Genomic DNA, 20,274 nt, shown 5'->3' on the forward strand with positions numbered 1-20,274 from the left:
ATTGCAAAAAAATGTATTCATATGAATAATATAAATAGTGTCAGAGGGACTAGCAGGGTAAATAAATGGGGCTATGGGCATCAGGCTTGGATGGGATTGTAGTTGGCGCAGACTCAATGGGCCAAATGGCCGCCTTTTGCACCATAGGGATTTTATGATGATTCCCTAATGCTGCTTTTTTACGATAAGGAAGTATGGAATTAGAGAAATATTATCTGGCCATTCAAACCTGCCCCTTGTCAGGGGCTTTTGCAATCTTCCATTCATATTAATGCAATGGTAATTCACACCACTGGCCAGAAATAATATCACCTTGCGCATAATCATGTGTTATGGAACTACTTGTAGTCCAAATGTGGTAACCAAGCATGAATTCAATGCCTTACATTTTTTGCCATTCCATTCATGTCGGCAAAAGTGATGAAAATCAATAAGCTGGACAAAGAAAATTGGGTGTATTTGATTTCAGTTAAGGATTTGCTTTTTATTGTTAAAAAAAGTTATTCAACACCAGCAATGTGAGATTAAACATTATGTAAATCAAGTCAGTAAATGAAATGTAATGGATAGTGCTGTGTTGCTATAGCATCAAATTGAAATAAAAAACATCAACACATTGTTAGTCCTTTGAGGGCAAATAAAGATTTTGCATTGTACTAAATTATCTTTATTAATCAAACTTGGTTGTAAAACTGAAAAATAAATAGCTTGGAGATGAAACTTAATTTAGTTGTCCAGTCAGTGTCATAGACTGATTCAACATTACTGGTGTTGTGGGATCTTATGAACATAGGTAGTCAAGGATTAAATGAAGTCAAAAGGTTAATTTAGTAAAGGATTTGAGTTTCTTCCGTTTACAGAAGCACTCGTGGTCTACATACATTCATAGTTTGGAAGTGAAACAAACAGTCTAAAAAAGTATTATTTAGGGGAGCAACTTATTAAAAAGCAGAAAAATTGTCTATTGAAGGTAAGAAAACATTTTGTTTTTGTAAGTTAACTTATAAAATTAACAAAAATGTGAGTTTCTGTGGTATTAGAAAATATTCTGGAATGTAGTTCCTACGTTTGGAAGAACCCACGGTGCAAACGCAGAGCATTTGACATGCCTTTCATTTATTTATACGATGCAAATCTACGGAGAACATCTAAATGCAAGAGATTATTCTGATGCCTAAATGTGGATGACTGTTCCTCCTCCTCTGTCTCAAGGACAGTGATTTGGAACAATGATCTACTGACTCAGAAGAACAAGATTTTAATTAATTGATGTTGGATCTCTGGAATTAAAGGAGGGATCATATCAATCTTCAGTTGTTGCAATCTGTCCCTTCTGTCCAAATTAGATTTCCTTTTTGTATATCTATATGTTGGGCTATAACTTATTTTAACTGGTTTGTTCAAGTGCAATTTACAATCACTGTCTTGAAAATATCTTCAAAACAATTTTTTTTGCTCAACACTTCTCTTAACTCTTAACATTTCTAATTATTGGTCGATATCATTTGTTCCCACAGTGTCCCTCCCCCAACCTTTGTAATACCTCCAATGTTTTGTGTGTCAAAAGTGCATTATAAATACAGGTGGTTGTAAGCAACAGCTAAACTTTGGATTGTACTCAGTCTCCAAGCCACTATGCCACTTTGACGTAACACAGCAACTTTTTAACTAGAACAACCCTCGGTGTTGGAATTTTAAAATTTTTGATCATTGTGAAACTAATGAGTTTTGGTTATTTTAATGCGTCTGCAATTGCCAATTATTGCAACTAAATTTTCAGTGATTGTTTTATTCAATACAGGCGGAAAAATGTTCTGTTCATGGAGATATTTTATTTCAACTAGATGATCACCTTTGAGATTGCATTAGAGATTCAAGCCCAAGAGAATGAGGCTGGGAGCAGAACGAACAGGGAGAGTGAGACCAGCAACAAGACTAGTCAGAAAGAGCGAAGCCAGGGCATAGCAGTGGTCTCTTGCTCTCTCTGTGTGAAACTGTGAACAGGACGGGAGGACAAAGCAATTTAACAGTCACATCATATCAAAAAGTGCCATCTGGGCTGAGTCAACAGGTAAACGTTTAAACTTTATTTATTAGTGTCACAAGTAGATTTACATTAACACTGCAATGAAGTTACTGCGAAAAATTCCCTCTGCCACACTCTGGAACCTGTTCAGGTACACAGAAGGAGAATTTAACACAGTCAGTACACCTAACCAGCACATCTTTTGGATTGTGGGAAGAAACTGTAGCACCCAGAGGCAACCCACGCAGACACGGGTGAATGTGTAGACTTCTCACAGATAGTGACCCAAGCCGGAAATCGAACTTGGGTTCCTGGCGCTGAGGCAGCGGTGCTAACCACTATGCCCCTGTTAGATATATTAATATGTACCAACATTTGTAATATAATTTTTTTTATTTTTAGCCCTGACTGTTCATCCCCGATTTCAGAAGCAGCTTCAGGAATTTTCTAAAATATTCTATATCAATCTCACATATAGATGTTTCACATCATTACACAACTTTTCCCTCCAATTTGTCCGGACTAAGACCTCTCATTTCTCTGCAGTTTGCTCTTTTCCAACCAACTTTAATTGTGGCTTTGATTTCCTCCTCTGTTACTACAATTGTTAAATCATTTTTACCATTAACTTTATGCATTTTAAAAAGAAAATACCTTTAGAATGTCAGTCACTGTGGAAGGAAACCAGAGATTCCTGAGAATCAACCTATAGTATAAGATTAATTAGTAGAAAAGCAAAGTAAGCTAATTTGATGAAATATATATCGAATTTAACTGATTGTATGTTCTACATTGTTTAAGTTAATTAATTGGATCTGGGAGTTAAAACTATCTGAAGGAGATAGTAATATTAAAAGCTTCTGAATTTGTAGGGCTACAGGGATGGGCCGGGAAAATGAAACTAATTGGATTACTCTACAGAAAACCTTTTGAATCAAATGGCCTCCTTCTGTCCTGTAATGCAGACTGAAGTTTCACTCTAGGGGATTTGGGATTGTTGCCATACCATAAACCCACCTCTGAGGGTTGGGGGTGTGGTAAATAAGGGTAATTATGGGGAGGGATTTCACAAATTGGCATGGAGACAGGTTCCATGTCCAAGTAAAGAGTTGAGCTAGCTCTTAAAACTGGAGAGCCAATTAGATATCCTCCAGCCTGCAATGGATGGTAAGTATCCAAGGAGGCATTTCAACATGGAGTTACATTCCTTGCCACTTTAATTAAGCAGAAAAAGGAGCCAGGCCATTGCTGTAGTTGTGATTGGGGAAGGGGGCGGTGGGATTCCTGTAAAGGATAACAGTTTGCTCCATCACCTCGCAGGCAAGAAGCAGAAATACTGGTGGGTCTGCTTTCAGCAGTTGGCCTTTTTTGTCAGTGCTTTGCAAGACTCAGAGGGTGGGATTTACTGCCTTGCTTGTCCCAAAACCTTAAAATCCCATCTGAGGCCAACAAATCTTTCCATGGTCCACCCCTCACCCGCTCTGATTCTCGTGGCAGGCAGGACGATAAAATTCTGGCCTTAATGTTCTTGTCTAGCCACCCACCTTGTGGGGGCAGCTAATCTTACCAGACCTGAACTCACTTTGGCCAAAATGGCCAGTGACAACAATGGTATTGGGAAAATGGCTTGTGCCAGTATTTTCAAGTCACATCTGCGTCTGCTCTCAACCTTGGCTGGACTTGAACATCCTACCATCTTAAATTCCCACCTCCAGCAGCCTACTTTCTTTATTTTTAGAGCTTAGGGTTATATCCTTACCTGACTTAGTTGTTTAAAATCTTCTTGCCTGTCTTAACTGTAAAGGTCCTTAGATGAGATTGGAGTGGTCTCAGCCTGGTTGTTAATGAATTCAGTGCAAGCCATGTATGTCAATAATTATGCTATCAGTCACATTGACAAGTGTCTACAAAATAACACACTTAACTCTTGGCTTCCAAAATTGGGATTGATAAGGTAATTGTTGAAACGGTAATAGATAGCTCTAAACTACATTTAGTCCATCCATTATTTGATCTGAGGGTTCTTCACAATGTCAATAATTATCTCATTGCTCCGTATCTTAGGTGCACTGAGAACTTAAAATACAGACGATGAGTTGAAGAGGTTCAGTTCTGAACAGGTGCATTTTCATTCTGATTTTAACAAATTTACTAATACTTGGTGTCAAATACTTCAGCAGGTGTGTTGGGGGACAACAAACTACCTAATCGTACAGTCATGAGCAAGTTGACAAAAGACTCAGTAATGCTGACAGTGGATGCACATTTGAAAAACAAGAAAGAAGATGTGCTTTTATACAATAGACTGGACCATCTGTACCATGGCCATCGTATTGTCCTCTCAACATTACAGCAAGAAAGTACAACTGTATCAGACGACCTTCAGAATCTGTTAAGCCAAAAACAAGTACTCCGAAAATTTAAATTAGATGATATAATTAGGCAAATAAAGAGTTTCAGTAAGGGAGACAAAGCTGAGAGTAAATTAAATGATGAATTGTTGGCAAAAGGAAGGAATCCTTTGTTTCTTGGCAGAACTAAAACGGCTCCTCCGTCAACAGATAGTAATTTACAACCTAGAGAGCGACGAGCAAGCTTGTTGAGTACCTGGGCTGGATTAGATGGGAGAACCAGTCCTAATTCTTTCCTTCAAGATGAATTAGATGGAAGATTTCCTACAAATCAATACATGAAGAAAACGGGGTCCAGTAATGGCTCTTCAAGGCCTTCTGGCTTCAGGAGGTCCAAATCTCTCGGGGGGAGAATTTCAGATGGCAGTGAGCTCCAGTGTTTGACGCACAAAGAATTACGTCGTTTGGCCAGCATTGACAATATTTATCAGAAGGAAATGGAAAGGCAGAAACTTGACCGTTTACAAGAACAAGAGAAGTTCAGGAAATTCTTGGATGAGAAAATGAAAGAGAAAGTAAATGACTTTCTAAAGTCATTGGACAAAAATGTGAAATAACATGCCTATAAATAAGTTGTGTATATATAGGGCATATTTTGGATATACAAATAAGGAATTCTCATTTAACAATGGCATCTGATATATTTACTCTTTTCAGGCGCTCTCAGATATGTTGTATATTCCAAAACTGTTATTTAGTTTTGTTCTCTCAGGTATTCTACAAAGAGAGATTGCTAACCTCTACTCAATTTTAGATAAGGATAGATGAAAATTACTGGGCATATCATAACATACTGCAATACTACTAATACATATTTGAAACCTGGTGACCTTTACAAATTTGGCTCTTGTCAATCATTATCTATTAGGGATGCAAATATAATGGCATTAGATGGTAGCATAATAGAAAATCTTTAATGCGTTGTCGGATCTCTTGGTGTACCTTTTATTTTGCACCAATTCATTCAGGGTTTGCTATTTTGGGAATTGAATCATGAATTACTAGTTTTGGAATGGTTGCAATTAATTTCAATGTGACGTGCCAACCTGCATGGATCACTGCTTACCAAATTATTTTCCAATGTGACCCCATTTTAACACTTGAAAATTAGCGTGAGTCCAAACAGCAGCAAAAAAACAGCAAAGTAGCAGAATAGTAACATTCTGTTGACAATTATGAAAGCTTGTATATTATAAATATGAACATCTGTGACTTTAAGGTACTTTAAAAAACTGTTCGTACTCTGCATATGTTTCAGCCAGATACTCTATATTTCCCATTGCCAAAACACTCAATCCAGCCCCCTTCCCCTCCCAACTCCATAAACACTCCACAGCAATCATTCTAAGCCTGTGCCCCTCCCACAATATATTTTATAATCAGCCCCTCTCTCTCCCACCCAAAACCAGTAATCATACCTTCTTCCACTTTCACCCCCAACCCTACTGCCCCTCATCCACCTTTGGTCTAGTTACCAGTACCTCAGAAACAGAGTCACCGCCCCACTCCCTCCATGGCGAGGCACTGAAATCTTCATTCACATTGGCAGAACCAGAAGATCCCGCCAGCTTGAAAGGCTGGAAAATTCCAGCCACAGTAAAGTTTTAAGTTTCCACTCACTTTCCTATTTCAGCCTCACAACCTCCAAGTTTTTTCTGCACTCAGTCAGTAATTGGGTTACACTTGTTAATTTTTGTCTGCACCAACTCAGTGCACAAACATCCAGAGTCTCTGGTACAGATCATTTAGGTGTCTTGTTTGCTGAATTCACTAACTGTTTTCATTGTAACACCTGTGACATTGCTTTACTATCTAACCATGTTTCAAAAATAATGAGTGAAGCTGTTTGGATATTTAAGTACAAGATATTGCATTGTATAAATAAAGCCATTCTTATCACACTCTCTTTCATAATCTTATTCTGCTGAATATTTGTAAATGATTTGAATTTCCAGTTCATTTTTTGTTTCTTTATAAACACTTTCAGTCTTTCAATGCCAAAAAATCTCAAAAAACTGAAATACCAACACTACCACACATGGGCTTGGTTTTATATGGAGCCTTTTGCATTCTGTGCAAAAAGGTTTGCATATATGTAGCGCTCTTCATGGCCTCAGTATGTCACTTCACTGCTGCCTATAATAGTGTCATGAAACCTTTTATGTCCACGTAAACAGGCAGGGAGGGCCTTGTTTCTTCTTGCTCTCATTCAAAAGTCAAACTAAGAAGCCACTAAAACAAAAATATGCCCCTTTCAAGGACTGCATGGACCATTCTTTTGCCTGCTGCCAATGAGAGACTGATACCTGCGATGATATTAAATTTAAGCTTTTATTTTATTAGAGCAAGTTGGGCCAACCAGATGTGCTGGAAAAATGTGTGCAGTCAGTTTAAACAAAGATTCAACAGGAAAGGATCCCTGGCTAATTTATCCAGTGCTTGGGGGCTGAAAACCTAGGCACTACTACTCATAATTCAAAATTTTGTTCACTTCCCCAAGTTAATATAACAACATGTAGCTGTGCATCTTGAATTTGAAAAAAGACAATCATTAAAGGCAGAGGCTAATGGAAATTGATTAAAACAATGAAAATAACTCTGGTTAGAGGAGGAAGATATTTAGAATTGGAAAAATTGAACAGGCTGGGGCTTTAAGAACCTTTAGAGGTGACCTAATAAATTTCTTTAACATTATGAATTGCTTGGACAGAACAGCGAATGTGGAGAATGAGAGGATTCCGCGTAATGCTCTTGGGACCTGTGTTCAAATCCCACCATAGCAGAATTTAAAGTTCAACGGTGACCATGAAAGCAGTGTTATAAAAGCCCATCTGATTTGTGACTTCAAACCCACATATATGGTTAAATACTCTCTGAAATGGCCAGCAAGCCACTTATTTCAAGACCAATTAGGGATAGGCTACAAATTGCTGGCTCAACCAGTGATGCCTATGAAAATAAAACTTTTACTTTAGAGAATCCAAAACTAAGAGACCTAAATACCAGACTGTTATCCAAATGAAGTAGTTGAGATAAAAATGAAATCTAGACAAGGATAGAAATTCTCTGGTCTTGCATTCAGCCAAATCTCTGTCCACAGCAGTGGAACCGGAGGATCCCAGCTGCAGGTGGGGTCGAAGAATTCCAGCCGAGATGAGGTAGATACAATGGGAGGAGACTCACATGAAATATAAACACCAGTATAGACAAGTTGGGCTGAATGGCTTGTTTCAGTGCTGTATATTCTATGCAATTTTATGCAATAACAAGCAACACAGATGATAATACACTTTCTGACAAAAATACATTTAGTTAATTAAAATAGGAATACAAACACACAGCTGGAATGGGACATTTCAGTTTGTTAATGGTGTGAATAAGCAATTTTACATTAGTTTTTGAATTTTACCTTAATAAGAAAAGCCCTTAACAGATTCCTATGGTGATTTACAAGTTTTGCTACATCTTGCAATGGAATGTTCACTCTGTATATGCTATAGAAATAGGTGGAATCGAATCCATGATGTATGTGGTCTTTAGAAGAAGACTTGATTCACCAAATGGCCTTTTCTCATTCTTTTTTACGTCTCTATATATCACCAATAAATTCACAAACTAGTCCTTGATCCTTTCATACACCCTTTGACTTAAAGTAATCACCTGAAATGAGGAAATAGATGTTTAGATGATTTACTTTTTCACAATAGTAACATAATCATGCTGTATCTTATGTGAGACATACATATTTATGTAGGTTACACTGCTAAATGCTTTCACGATCAAGTATTTACGGACTGGCAAAATTATGTATTTTCTCTGATTCAGTTATTACAGAAAGCTGAAATTAATTTTTGCAAATATGCTAGTAGGATCTAATACTTTAGAAATTCACTTAAACAAAAAATAAATTGAAAAGAAAAACCTTTTTTACAGTGTTGTTTACAGAAGTAGCAAAATCGGAAGAACAAGATATAGAATCAGTTTTAGTGGCAACAATAAATAACAAACAAAAGTAGTTACTGGTGGGAATGTTTATAGTCGTCCTGACAGTAGTTATAATGTAGGACAGAGTATTAATAAAGAAATAATGGGGACATGGAAGAAAATAATCATAGGAGATTTCAATCTTCACATAGATTGGATGACTCAAATTGGTAAAAGTAGGCTGGATAAAGAGTTAATGGGGTGTACTCAGGACAGTCTCTTGGAACAACATGTTCTGGAATCCATTGCAGAACAGACTGTTTTCGATTTTGTAAAGTGTGATGATACAGAACTCAGTAATAACCTCACAGTAAAGGTAACAGTGATCATAACATGGGAGAATTTTACATTCTGGGCAGAATTTTAAGCCCGTCTTAGCCTACAGCATAAATGGCGATTTGGGATCAAAATCCCACGAGACTCAGGAAACAAAATTTGCGTCAGTGAGATCTTGTCTATGTTTTTCCCTGCCCCTCATTGGTGATGTACTGAGGTTTCCATTATTTCAATATATTTTAAGAGATTTAAATATTGTTAAAGACTTCCCAGCCATATGACCGTTTATATTTATACGTTGTTGATGTCAGTCAAGCAAGATAGATATAAACAGGAATCGGTTGAGGGGAACCCACCGGTGGCAGCAAGATAAGTATAGCCCCCAGAGGGTTGGGAGAGAGTCATACCCAGCGTCCTGTGTCCTTGGGTGAAAGGGGGGGGTGGATGGGTGCAGTGGAGGAAATTTATATTTAATTGGAGATTGGGGAGTCTTTTAAGGATGGGGGCCCATTCTCTGTGGAGCCAGTGTTTTCGGCTTTATCACGCCTCCCCCCACTACAGTGACGGTGAAAACCATGCCCCTCATTTTTTTTTTGCACAGAGTGCACTAAAATCTGGAGAGAAAACTCATCTGTACAGTTGAAGAGCTACACATCTGTTTTCTTGTCTCAGCCAGCATGTTTGTACAATGAGGAGAAGATTCTACCTTCTATTTCAGGGGGAAGAATTTGTGCCTAATACTAGAATCTTAAATTAAGTAAAAGCAATTACAAAGCTATGAAAACAGGGTTGGCTAATATGCAATGTGGGATATAGGTTAAAATGTAAAATAGTAGAGAAACAGTGGTAGATGCTTAAGGACTTACAGGTACTTCATAGCTCTTAACAAAGGTATATTCCATTGAAAGAAAGATCCTACGAGAATGATGCATCATCTGTGACTAACTAAGGAAGTTGAGGATGACATCAAATTGAAATGGTGACCCAGAAAATTAGGAAAATGTTAGAAACCAACAAAAGATGACTAAAGAGGGAGATATTGGAGTATGAGAAAAACATAAAACTGGACAGTAAAAGTTTCCATAAGTACATAAAAAAAGGAAGAAAGTAGCTTAAGAAAGCATTGGTCTCTTTGCGGCGAGACTGGAATTGATCATTGGAAACAAGAAAATGGCAGAGATTTTGAACAAATATTGTGTGTCTATCAGTGGTACCCACCCAGTGTGGCACAGCACATTGGTGTGCTGTGAAGATCCCTTAATGTGCTGTGAAAAAGGATTCAAAATGATTCAAAATTCATGTAATTAAACTAAAACTATCCTTCGCCTTCAGCTCTGTGGTTGACAACCCCAAGACCTGGTGAATCTTGGGCCCCCTGCAATGTGCTGGCTGGGAAAGAGCCACAAATGCGTGGTTTAGATTTTTTATGTTGGTCAGGCACATGATCAACGGGACTGAATACAAAGGTTCCATGCCCTTACCCAAAAAGCGAAAACTCAAAAGGGTGCAAAAACCCTTGGAGAAGTGAAAGAGACAGGGAGAGGTTAAAATAAAAGGCAAGAAGACAAAGAGAAGTTAAAAATGAAGTTCCCAGTAAAGGAAGGAGACATATAGCTCACATAAAAAGCATCCCAAGAATAGTGGAAAATCATGAGGCAAAAGGGAGGGAAGAACTTAAAAGAATCACGATCATTAGAGAAAAGGTCCAAGGAACTCTAATGGGACTAAAGGCTGATATGTCCTTGGTCCTATTGACCTGAATCCTGGGGTGTTAAAAGAAGTGGCATGAATAATAATATGATCCTGTCTTAACTAACACCAGACCCTGGTTTTCCTGTTGTAAGAAACTATAGCACAACATTTGTTTTGAAGTGGTATTACAAAAACAATTCTTGGGTGCCCACCATTGGCCTGCAGTGGGATTATTTTGTCCAGTTGTTGTCAATGGGGTTTCCTGTTGAATGCACCCCCACCGCTGGGAAACATGTGATGGGGGTGTGCCATTAGCACGCTGTGGAAGATCCCACCAGTGTAAATGGCTGGTAAATTCCTGCCATTAATTCACAGATATGTTCTGCGTAAAAAGCTAAAAAAATGCAGTGTGCCAAAACCAACCAAATGCAACTCAATTCATCAAATCTTTTCAATTTAAAGTTGATAGATAGCAATAGTTCTTTCACAGCTTTTGTTGTTATTGTCTGTAAACATTTCTTATTCAGATCAATCAGGTTTGAAGCACAGCCAGTTCGTGGTTAATGCTTCCAAAATTGCTTATATTTTAGAAAGGTGCCAGTAAGTTTGAGAAACGCAAATGTAACTATTCAAGAAAAGAGGGCGGGAAGACCAGTTAATCCAACATCTATCACTGGGAAATGTTAGAAGCCATTATTAAGGGCATAGCAACAGGTCATTTAGGAAATCATATTACAATGAGGCAAGTGATTTTGTGCAAGGGAAATCATATTCATGAGTCAGAATCAATAGTCTATACCACAGAGATATATCCTACAAAACCACAAAGCACTTGCACTATTCCCCACAAACATGATACTCCTGCACAATTCCATAATATGCTATTCTTTATTTACACAGTGCTGGTTAGGAGTCCTATCTGACCCCTTTGTTTATTCACCCCTGTGTTTCATGGGTGGAATTCTCCTTGCAAGAGTTCAGTGCATTCCTCTTCTTGTCTTGTTCAGTTTTTTCTTTGTGTCTACATCTAGGCCTTCACCCTCCAGCACCACAAAGTTCTCCTTTGTGTGATTATTTCCTTTTTGTTGGTACTACTTCCAGGTCAGAGTTGCAGGATCACATGGACCAGTATTTCTTATTGTCCAAGAAATTTACAATTGATCCCTTTACAATGAAAGCAATTTTTAAATGACCATTTCAAATATTCTTAAAAGCAATTACAGATTCCACAGATATTTTAAAGGAATTATGGATTGTTCTTACTATAATGCTTCTGAGTCAAAGGTTGTCACACACTCAATACACACAGTATTAAACATTCCAAAATTAGGTTGGGGTCCTATCTATTTCTTTGAACCCAAAATTGCATTGCCTAGCCATTTGTGTATGAGTACTGGTCACCTAAATTGAGGCCTACTCAAAAACTGCACGTAGTGAGTTACAAAAAAAAGTCAATGTTTATATTGTTAGTGTTACAATTGCAGTGTTCACAGTGAAAAACAGATGCAGGCAAAAATAAGGGTCCACATTTCTTGGCCTTAACTTCAGCTGTCTTACAAACTCAATTTCACAAGACTCACCAAGTTTCTCTGCAGCTTCAACACATACACTTGGATACATCCCCTCCCTGTAAGTAGCACAAATAACATATGATCCTGTCTTTACTAACACCAGGCCTACGTTCTCCTGATGAAAGAAAACAACAACCAACTGTTAAACAGTTTAATTCATAACACAATATCAGTTTTGAAATCGTAAACAATTGCTAACTCAGTTAGGCCTTTCAGAAAAGGCTCAAAATACAGTATACAACACTAAACCAACTGTAACTCAATATCTCCCATCTTTTAATTTTAAAGTTGATAAATATTAAGTTTGTTTAACGGGTTCAACTCTGGCCTTGGGTCTCTGCCTTTCTGCACTATAGGGATTCTATGATCGTTTTTGTAATTATTTTCCTTAAATAGGTCTCATTCAGATCAGTCTTTCAGCACAACCAGTTCATCTAATGATGAACAAAAAGACCCCACAGTAAGTACAATTGAAAGTCTGAACATAGATTGAACAAAAATTCAATGAGCCTATTTTAATATCAATAATAAATATATTTCAGCTTACATGTTTACCGTACACTGAATATCTATCTGCTCTGACACATGAGTAGGTTATATTCTTAAAGTAAAGGCCTTCATCTCGGAAGTTGCTTGGCTGGTTGAAAGCGTTCAGGAAGGCATTAATTTGCCCTTGTTCCAACTAAGAAAAACAAAGTGTTTCAAGTTATTGAAAATTCTTTCACTTTACTGAAATCTACTGTTAATGAACATGCCTTACTTTAATACAGGAACGGTTAAGCATAGTTCAACACAACCTGTAATTGTTGAATATTTCATTCATACCTTGAAATTTTGCTATAAGAATGACTTGGAATTAATTGCTCATCAATATGCCCACTGCAGCACAGATTTTCCTGTATAGATGCAGAATGCATTAAAAAACATTTTTAAAAATGATACGAATGAAGCTTGCTTTCTCCACCCAATTTTCCAAAGTGAGTTTATTAGAATGCATTCAGGTGCGTAAATGTTGGGAAAAAGAAACAACATACCAGTGAAGACTGTTTCCCATAGTCATTGCCAGGCCAGTCTGCAAATGGTGGGCATGGCCGATCAGTGCATTGTTGCTATTGATATAGCCTAGCATGCGTTTATTCGTACAGTGCTACCGATATGGTTGATTGTTTTCTCTCCCAAAAAAACTACCATCAACACAAACCTTTTGAAAACCTACCCTTAATCCATCCATCTTGTCCAACCACAGTTCCACATCAGACTTCCTTTTTCTACTGCAGTCCTTGAATGTCATACTGTCTGTCAATTCAGTTAATGGTAGTGTGTTGGGGAGAGTTACAGAACAAAGAGATCTAGAGGTACATGTTCATAGCTCCTTGAAAGTGGAGTCACAGGTGGATTGAGTGATGAAGAAGGCATTTGGCATGCTTAGTTTCATTGGTCAGAACATTGAATACAGGAGTTGGGATGACTTGTTGAAGTTATACAAGACATTGGTAAGGCAACACTTGGAATACTGTGTGCAGTTCCGGTCCCCCTATTATAGAAAGGATGTTATTAAACTAGAAAGAGTGCAGGAAAGATTTCCTAGGATGCTACCAGGACTTGATGGTTTGAGTTATAAGGAGAGGCTGGATAGGTTGGACTTTTTTCTCTGGAGTGTAGGAGGCTGAGAGGTGATTTTATAGAGGTCTATAAAATAATGAGTGGCACAGATCAGCTAGATAGTCAATATCTTTTCCCAAAGGTAAGATAGTCTAAAACTGGACAGCATAAGTTTAAGGTAAGGGGGAGAGATGCAAAAGTGTCCAAAGGGGCATTTTATTCACACAGAATGTGATGAGTGTCTGGAGCAAGCTGCCAGAGGTAACAGTAGAAGCAGGTACAATTTTGTCATTTAAAAAGCATTTAGTCAGTTATGGGTAAGACGGGGATAGAGGGATATGGACCGAATGAGGGTAATTGGGATTAGTTTAAAGATTAAAAAAAAGGGCAGGATGGGCTAGTTGGGCTGAAGGGCCTATTTCCATGCTTTAAACCTCTATGACTCTATGACTCTTTGCCCACCTTTCCCAAATGTTACTGCTCAAATCTGGTCAGCTTTTAGGTTTCTATCAGCATTATTAACTTCCTAGCTATGGTAGCGTGGTCAAGTGGTCTAAACTACCAGAATTATGTTCCAGCCGCTAAGAGGTGTGGGTTCAAATCCCAACACTGTCAGAATTTGTTAGTCTGTTCAGCAAACTCCTCTTGATGGGTGAAGGCCACTAATGTCTGGACAGACCCAGTGGAGGTGGTGCATATTGGTATGCAGTTGGGAGGGAGTTGCCCTGGGAGTCCTCAATATTGTTTATGGACTCCATGAGGTCTCATGGCACCTAGTCAAACATGGGCAAGGAAATTTCCTGCTGATTACCACATACAGTCCTGCTTCAGCTGATGAATCAGTACTCTTCTGTCTTGAACACCACGTGGAGGAAATACTGAGGCCGTTAACAGCACAGGATGTACTTTGACTGGGGGTCTTCAATGTCCATCACAAATAGTGGCTCAGTATCAAGTTGGCTGGATCCTAAAGGACCCAACTAAACTGCTAGACTGAAACTGTGGCAGGTGATGAGGAAACCAACAAGAGGAAAAAACATATTTGGCCTTATCCTCATGAATCTGTCTGCTGCAAATTATTTTGTGACTGTGTGGTGATCATTCCTATTGATACCAATGTCCCATCTTCAAATTGAGAATATCTTCCATTGTATTGTGTAACACTACCTTTGTTCTCAATGGGATAGACATCAAACAGATCTAGCCACACAAAACTGGGCATGCGTGAGGCACTGTGGGCCATCAGTAACGATGTAGAGATGCCGATGTTGGACTGGGGTAAACACAGTGCAAGGTTCGGCTTTCGGAAATGGTGCACACACCTGACGAAGGAACACCGTTTCCGAAAGCTTGTGGGATTACTATCAAATAAACTGGTTGGACTTAAACCTGGTGTTGTCAGACTTCGTACTGTGGCCATCAGTAACAGCAGTATTGTACTCAACCATAATTTGTAAACTCATGGTCCAGCATATCCCCTACTCTACTATTACATCAAGTCAGGGGATCAACTCTGGTTCAATGAAGAGTGAAAAAGGCATGCCAAGAGCAACAGCAAATATACCAAAAAATGAGGTGTCAACCCGGTGAAGCTACAAAGCATTGGAATAGCTAAGCAATTGCATAACCAACAAATCAGATCTTGGATGGAATTTTCCTGTCCCACCCATCACGGGAATCATAGTGGATAGACCATGCAAAGGTCTGTTGATCTTGGATGGGTTTACTGGCATTGGGTTGAGCGCGGTTGGAAAATTCCGCCCCTAAAGTCTGAACGTCTGTCACATCCTGCCATGAATGATGGTGGACTGGTGGAGGCTCCACATACATCCCCATGCTCAATGATAGAGAAGCTCAGCACATCAGTGCAAAAGAAAAGGCTGAAGCATTCGCAACAACCTTCAGCAAGAAGTGCCAAGTGGATGATCCATCTCAGCCTCCTCTGGTGGTCCTGAGCATCACAGATGTCAATCTTCAGCCAATTTGAATCACTCCATGTGATATCAAAAAACGGTTGAAGGCATTAGACACTGCAAAAACATGGGCTCTGACAATGTTCTGGCAATTGTCCTCCTTTCTTTACATCTGGGCAATTTTCTACTTTGTCAGATTGATGCCAGAATTGTAGTTATAATGAGGCAGCTTGGCTAGAGAAGTATCCAGTTCTGGAACAAAGATCTTCATCACTACAGCCAGAATGTTATGGGGGCTCACAGCTTTGCTGGAACAACACACTTAGCCATTTCTTGATGTCTTGGGGACAGAATTTATTGGCTGAACATGTGATAAGGGACCTCAGAAGGCAGCTAAAATGAATCATTATCTCGACATTTCCAGCAAATTTTGTAGCTCAGTCACTGAAAACTGACACATGCCTTGGTCACCTCCAGGCTAGATTATTCCCAGCTCCACTCTCTACTTGACATAAAAGGTAACTTGTCCAAAGCTCTTTTGCAGGTTTCTTATAGGTTTAAGATGACATAGAGTCAGACTAGTTGGACTGTTACGCTGGGAACTAAAAATAAATTAAAATAATGATATAAAAGCATAGGTGCTCCTAAATACCAACAGAAAATAAAAACAAAAACAAACTTGGATTACGCTTGCAAAACTAGAAGACACCTTTAAAGTTACAATGCCTCAAATACAACTGGATAAAAATCAGTAGTTAATTTCAGACATGAGTAATGGATGTGAACTTGACTCAGAGCAAATATTTCTTCTTCACATAATATATTGTCACACGCTGGAGGATCACAATATAAATAAAACAACCTTCAGAAGTAGCAGTGGCAGAGTCAGTTAATTTCATGCCAGTCATTAATGTCACATTGTTTGTTACACACCAAGTGTAAAAGAGATTTTGGCTTCAAATGCTGTCAGGTCCCCATGGTCTGCTCCCTTGTGTTAAAGAGTGAATTGGTAACAAAGCATCATTACAGCTTCATTATTCTTATACCTTGCAATCTGCTTCATGTCAATTGGAGCCAAAGGAGTTGCTTTTGATTTCAATCAGTACATTTTAATGCTACAGTAACATGCAGTTTCTTGGTTGTGTACTTCTCTGTTTGCAATTAAGGGACAGAGCCAATTGTTATAGATAGAATTTAAGGAACAGGTTGTTTGCACCTCTAAGCTATTTCTTATGCAACTCAGCATATCACTGGAAGCTAGGATGGACTGACCACATTGGAATTTGAGATTTTCCCAGTGTGCCAATGCATAGTCCCATGTTGTCACCTTGTGAGAATCCTGAAGAATCACACATCCTTTAGAGATCAATCTGCCCCTTCTGAAACCAGGGATTTATTTTCTTGATGAAACAAACATTACAATCTGAAGGTATTGAACTCATCACCAAGTATAGCAAATGCAACATTCTTACTTTGAATCCAAGGGAGGCTGTCACCACTGAGGCGTTTTTCAAACTTATGATTGCGCAGTCTTGAACATGGTTTGTTGCAAGAAGAGACTGAGTCAACAAATCTTGGTACTCACTGAATTTAAGTGTATCCTATTAAGAAAAAAACAAGCGTAATACTATAAAATAATTCTAAACATTAAAAGCATATTTTAACCGACGCAATAATATGGGCGTGCTTGTCTTCATCAGCTAGGGCATTAAGTACAAACATTGGGAAATCATGTTGCAGCTATATAAAATCTTGCTTAGGCCATATTTGGAGTACTGCTTGCAGATCTTGTCACCACACTACCAGAAGGATGTGGAAGCTTTGGAGAGAGTGTAAACAAGGATGACCAGGATGTTGCCTGATCTCGAGGGCATTGACTGTGAAGGAGTGAATAAACTAGGATTATTTCCACTGGAAAGATGGAGGCTGAAGGGAGACCTGATAGAGGTCTGCAAAATTATGAGAGGCATAGACAAGGTGGATGGTTAGAGGCTTTTTCCAAGGGTGAAAGTGTCAATTACAAGGGGGCACAGATTCAAGCTGAGAGGGGGAAAGTTCAAGGGAGAGGCAGTGGGGAAGTTTTTCACGCAGAGAGTGGTGGGTGCCTGTAATATGTTGCCAGAGGTAGTGGTAGAAGCAGGCACATTAGCAACATTTAAGAGGCCTCTGGATAGGTACATGAATAAGGAGGGAATGGAGGAATACGGACCAAGTAAGGGCTGAAGGTTTTTTTAGTTAAGTTAGGGCATCATGATCGGCACTGGCTTGGAGGGCCAAAAGGCCCGTTCCTGTGCTGTACTTTTCTTTGTTCTTTGTTTTCTTCAGTGTTAAGTTTGGTTTCTTGGGCATCATCATCTCAAGCATTCACTTTTTAATAACTTCTTCTTTGAAAAATAATAGCATAACCAACCAACTAACTAGAAAACTGTTAGGTAATGATCATCTTGAGCATCCTCTCCAACTCTTCCACCCAGCCCAACTTTCAGTGCCATCATTGTCACCAAGTCCTCCACCATCAACATCCTTAAAGTCACTACTGAACAGAAACTAAAATGAGTGGACCAGCCATCTGAACATCCTGGCACCAAGCGTAAAAAGAGGCTGGGCATTTTGTGACAGCAGACCTGATCATTTGATATCTATTTACGATTGACAAAGTTGAAGTAAGATAGGTGAAGGAATTCTCACAACTCAGTTGTTTGGGAGCAGCACACTCAAGAAACCCAGAATAGAGCAGCTGGTTTGATTTGGATCCTGGCCTTTGCAGTGAATTTTAACCCCCAACATCAGAAGGGCTTGAGAGTCATAGAGATATATAGCACAGAAATAGGCTCTTTGGCCCAACTTGTCCATATGCCGACCAAGTTTCCTAAACTGAACTAGTTTTGTTTGCCTGCATTTGGCCCCTATCCCTTTAAACCTTTCCTATCTTGTCCTATTGTGTTGTACATACCTCTATCACCTTTTTTGGCAGCTCATTCCATACATGCGCCACTCTCTATTTGAAAAAGTTGTCCCTCAAGTCCCTTTTAATTCTTTTCCCCTCACTTAAACCTTATTCCCTCTAGTTTTGGACTCCCTTACCATGGGAAAAAGACCTTGATTATTTGCCTTATCAATGGCTACAGTATATGTAATTTATTGGATGCAACTCACCAAGGTTACTTTGACAGCACCCTCTTCCCTGCTAAGATCAAGGATGAGGTCTGTCAGGGTTCATATCTCAAGAGTCATATTGGACTCAAAATGGTAACTTTTTCTCTCTTCACAGATGCTGCCAGACCTGTTGAGTTCTTGCAGGCGCTTTTCATTTTAATGTCAGATTTCCCAACAGCTGCAGCATTTTACTTTAATTTTCATGTGCCTGACCACCAATCCAGTAATAGCAAGCAAGTGGACGGGCAAGCAAGCAGACAGGCAAGATCCCACCCTCAATACCTCCTCCGCCGTCACTCAGCCAGTGATGGGGTGGAACGGTGGCAAGAACTGCTACCTCACAAGGGAGTCAGGGTTTGATTCCATCCTCGGGTGTCTGTGTGGAGTTTGCACATTCTCCCTGTATCTGCGAGCGTTTCCTCTGGGTGTTCCTGTTACCCTCCCACCGTTCAAACTTTTAGAAGAATCTAAATTTAGAATTTAGAAGAAGGATCTCATAGAAACGTATAAAATTCTAACAGGGTTAGATTCAGAAAGAACGTGCCCAATGGTGGGGGAGTCCAGAACTAAGAAACAAAGGACAGAGAACAGTATAGCGCAGGAACAGGCCCTTCGGCCCCCCAAGGAGGTTAGATGGATTGATCATGTTAAATTGCCTCTTAGTGTCAGGGTAAATATGTGTGGTTAAGGGGACAGGCACAGTAAAAAGTCTGACAACACCAGGTTTAAGTCCAATGCGAATCTAATCAGTAATCTGTAAACTGTCTGTGCTTTATATGCTCTGTCTGAGGCCAGAACTCTCCATTCACCTGACGAAGGGACTAACCCCGAAAGCTAGTGAGTTTACTATCAAATAAATCGGTTGGACTTAAACCTGGTGTTGTCAGACTTTTTACTGTGTTTACCCCAGTCCAACGCCGGCATATCCACATCATAAGGGGATAGGGTCAGGATGGGATTGTTCACGCCCACTGGGCACTGCAGGGGCTGAGGTGCGTTATAGACCCTGACATTTTGATTTGATGTGTTTTAAGTTTCCTCTGTACTTTTGTTTTTGTTTGGGCTGTTCCTCTTCCTTTTGGGGAGCTGCCCCTTTTACTTTGTCCTAATATAATTTAAGTTTGTCTACTTGGTTTGACCTAAAAGAAACTGGGATTGTCGTGGGTGCAGGCTTGATGGGCTGAATGGCCTCTTCCTGCACTATAGGGACGCTTATGATTAGAGAAATCAGAGAGCAGCAAGACAATGAACACCGACAAGTCCCGCCCCTCGCGCATTCTAATTGGACAGACTAGGAGGGCCGGCCCCTGGAACGCAGCCAGCATTTTCCGATTGGTCAGTCAGGCCCCGCCCGCGACAGCATTGGTCCGACAGCCTGTCAATCACAGCGCCTCACTGTCAAACGGTCGAACAAGCCCCGTCGCCATAGCAACTGCCCCGCGTCTCGCGCGCACGCGCTCTGCCCGTTTTTACCGACATCCCGGCGGACGGTTATTTATTCCACCAGCCCCGCCGTCACAACCAAAACAAATATCTCCTCCGCTGGGCAGACAGTGTGTCAATAACACACACACAACTGGGAAAGCACGTCCGGCTGCCAACCATGAATCAGTGCAAGTCGGGGCGACGCTGAAGTCGGGCGG

General features: G+C 39.7%; 2 protein-coding genes across 2 annotated transcripts; one reads left to right on the forward strand and one right to left on the reverse strand.

Annotated features, from left to right (window-relative positions):
• The first annotated feature begins 878 nt into the window (after positions 1-878).
• On the forward strand, positions 879-5,402 carry LOC145345466 (uncharacterized). Its single transcript, XM_080193284.1, has 3 exons — positions 879-970; positions 1,802-2,071; positions 4,204-5,402. The coding sequence occupies exon 3, from the start codon at positions 4,245-4,247 to the stop codon at positions 4,992-4,994; it is 750 nt and encodes a 249-aa protein (XP_080049410.1). The 5' UTR covers positions 879-970; positions 1,802-2,071; positions 4,204-4,244; the 3' UTR covers positions 4,995-5,402.
• Positions 5,403-7,724: 2,322 nt separating this feature from the next.
• Positions 7,725-20,214, reverse strand: pfn4 (profilin family member 4). The gene is made up of 5 exons (XM_080192410.1): positions 20,105-20,214; positions 16,948-17,076; positions 12,508-12,642; positions 11,970-12,075; positions 7,725-8,097 (listed from the first exon to the last, which is right to left on the reverse strand). Exons 1-5 carry the CDS (start codon positions 20,108-20,110, stop codon positions 8,069-8,071), a joined length of 405 nt encoding a protein of 134 aa, XP_080048536.1. The 5' UTR covers positions 20,111-20,214; the 3' UTR covers positions 7,725-8,068.
• Between the last annotated feature and the right edge of the window lie 60 nt (positions 20,215-20,274).

This window comes from Carcharhinus amblyrhynchos, chromosome 7, assembly GCF_965287045.1.
Source record: "Carcharhinus amblyrhynchos chromosome 7, sCarAmb.v2.hapA, whole genome shotgun sequence".
Taxonomy (NCBI): domain Eukaryota; kingdom Metazoa; phylum Chordata; class Chondrichthyes; order Carcharhiniformes; family Carcharhinidae; genus Carcharhinus; species Carcharhinus amblyrhynchos.

What these genes read in the sequence shown, in the direction of transcription:
- pfn4 (XM_080192410.1), bottom strand. An exon ending in CAGCCTCCCTTGGATTCAAA is followed by an intron (nt 12,643 to 16,947) that starts GTAAGAATGTTG and finishes TGTTTTTCTTAG; the next exon opens with TTGGAACAAGGGCAAATTAA. An exon ending in TGAAGCTGCAGAGAAACTTG is followed by an intron (nt 8,098 to 11,969) that starts GTGAGTCTTGTG and finishes TCCTCATTTCAG; the next exon opens with GTGATTACTTTAAGTCAAAG.
- LOC145345466 (XM_080193284.1), top strand. Translation starts at nt 4,245, where the DNA reads ATGAGCAAGTTGACAAAAGACTCAGTAATGCTGACAGTGGATGCACAT.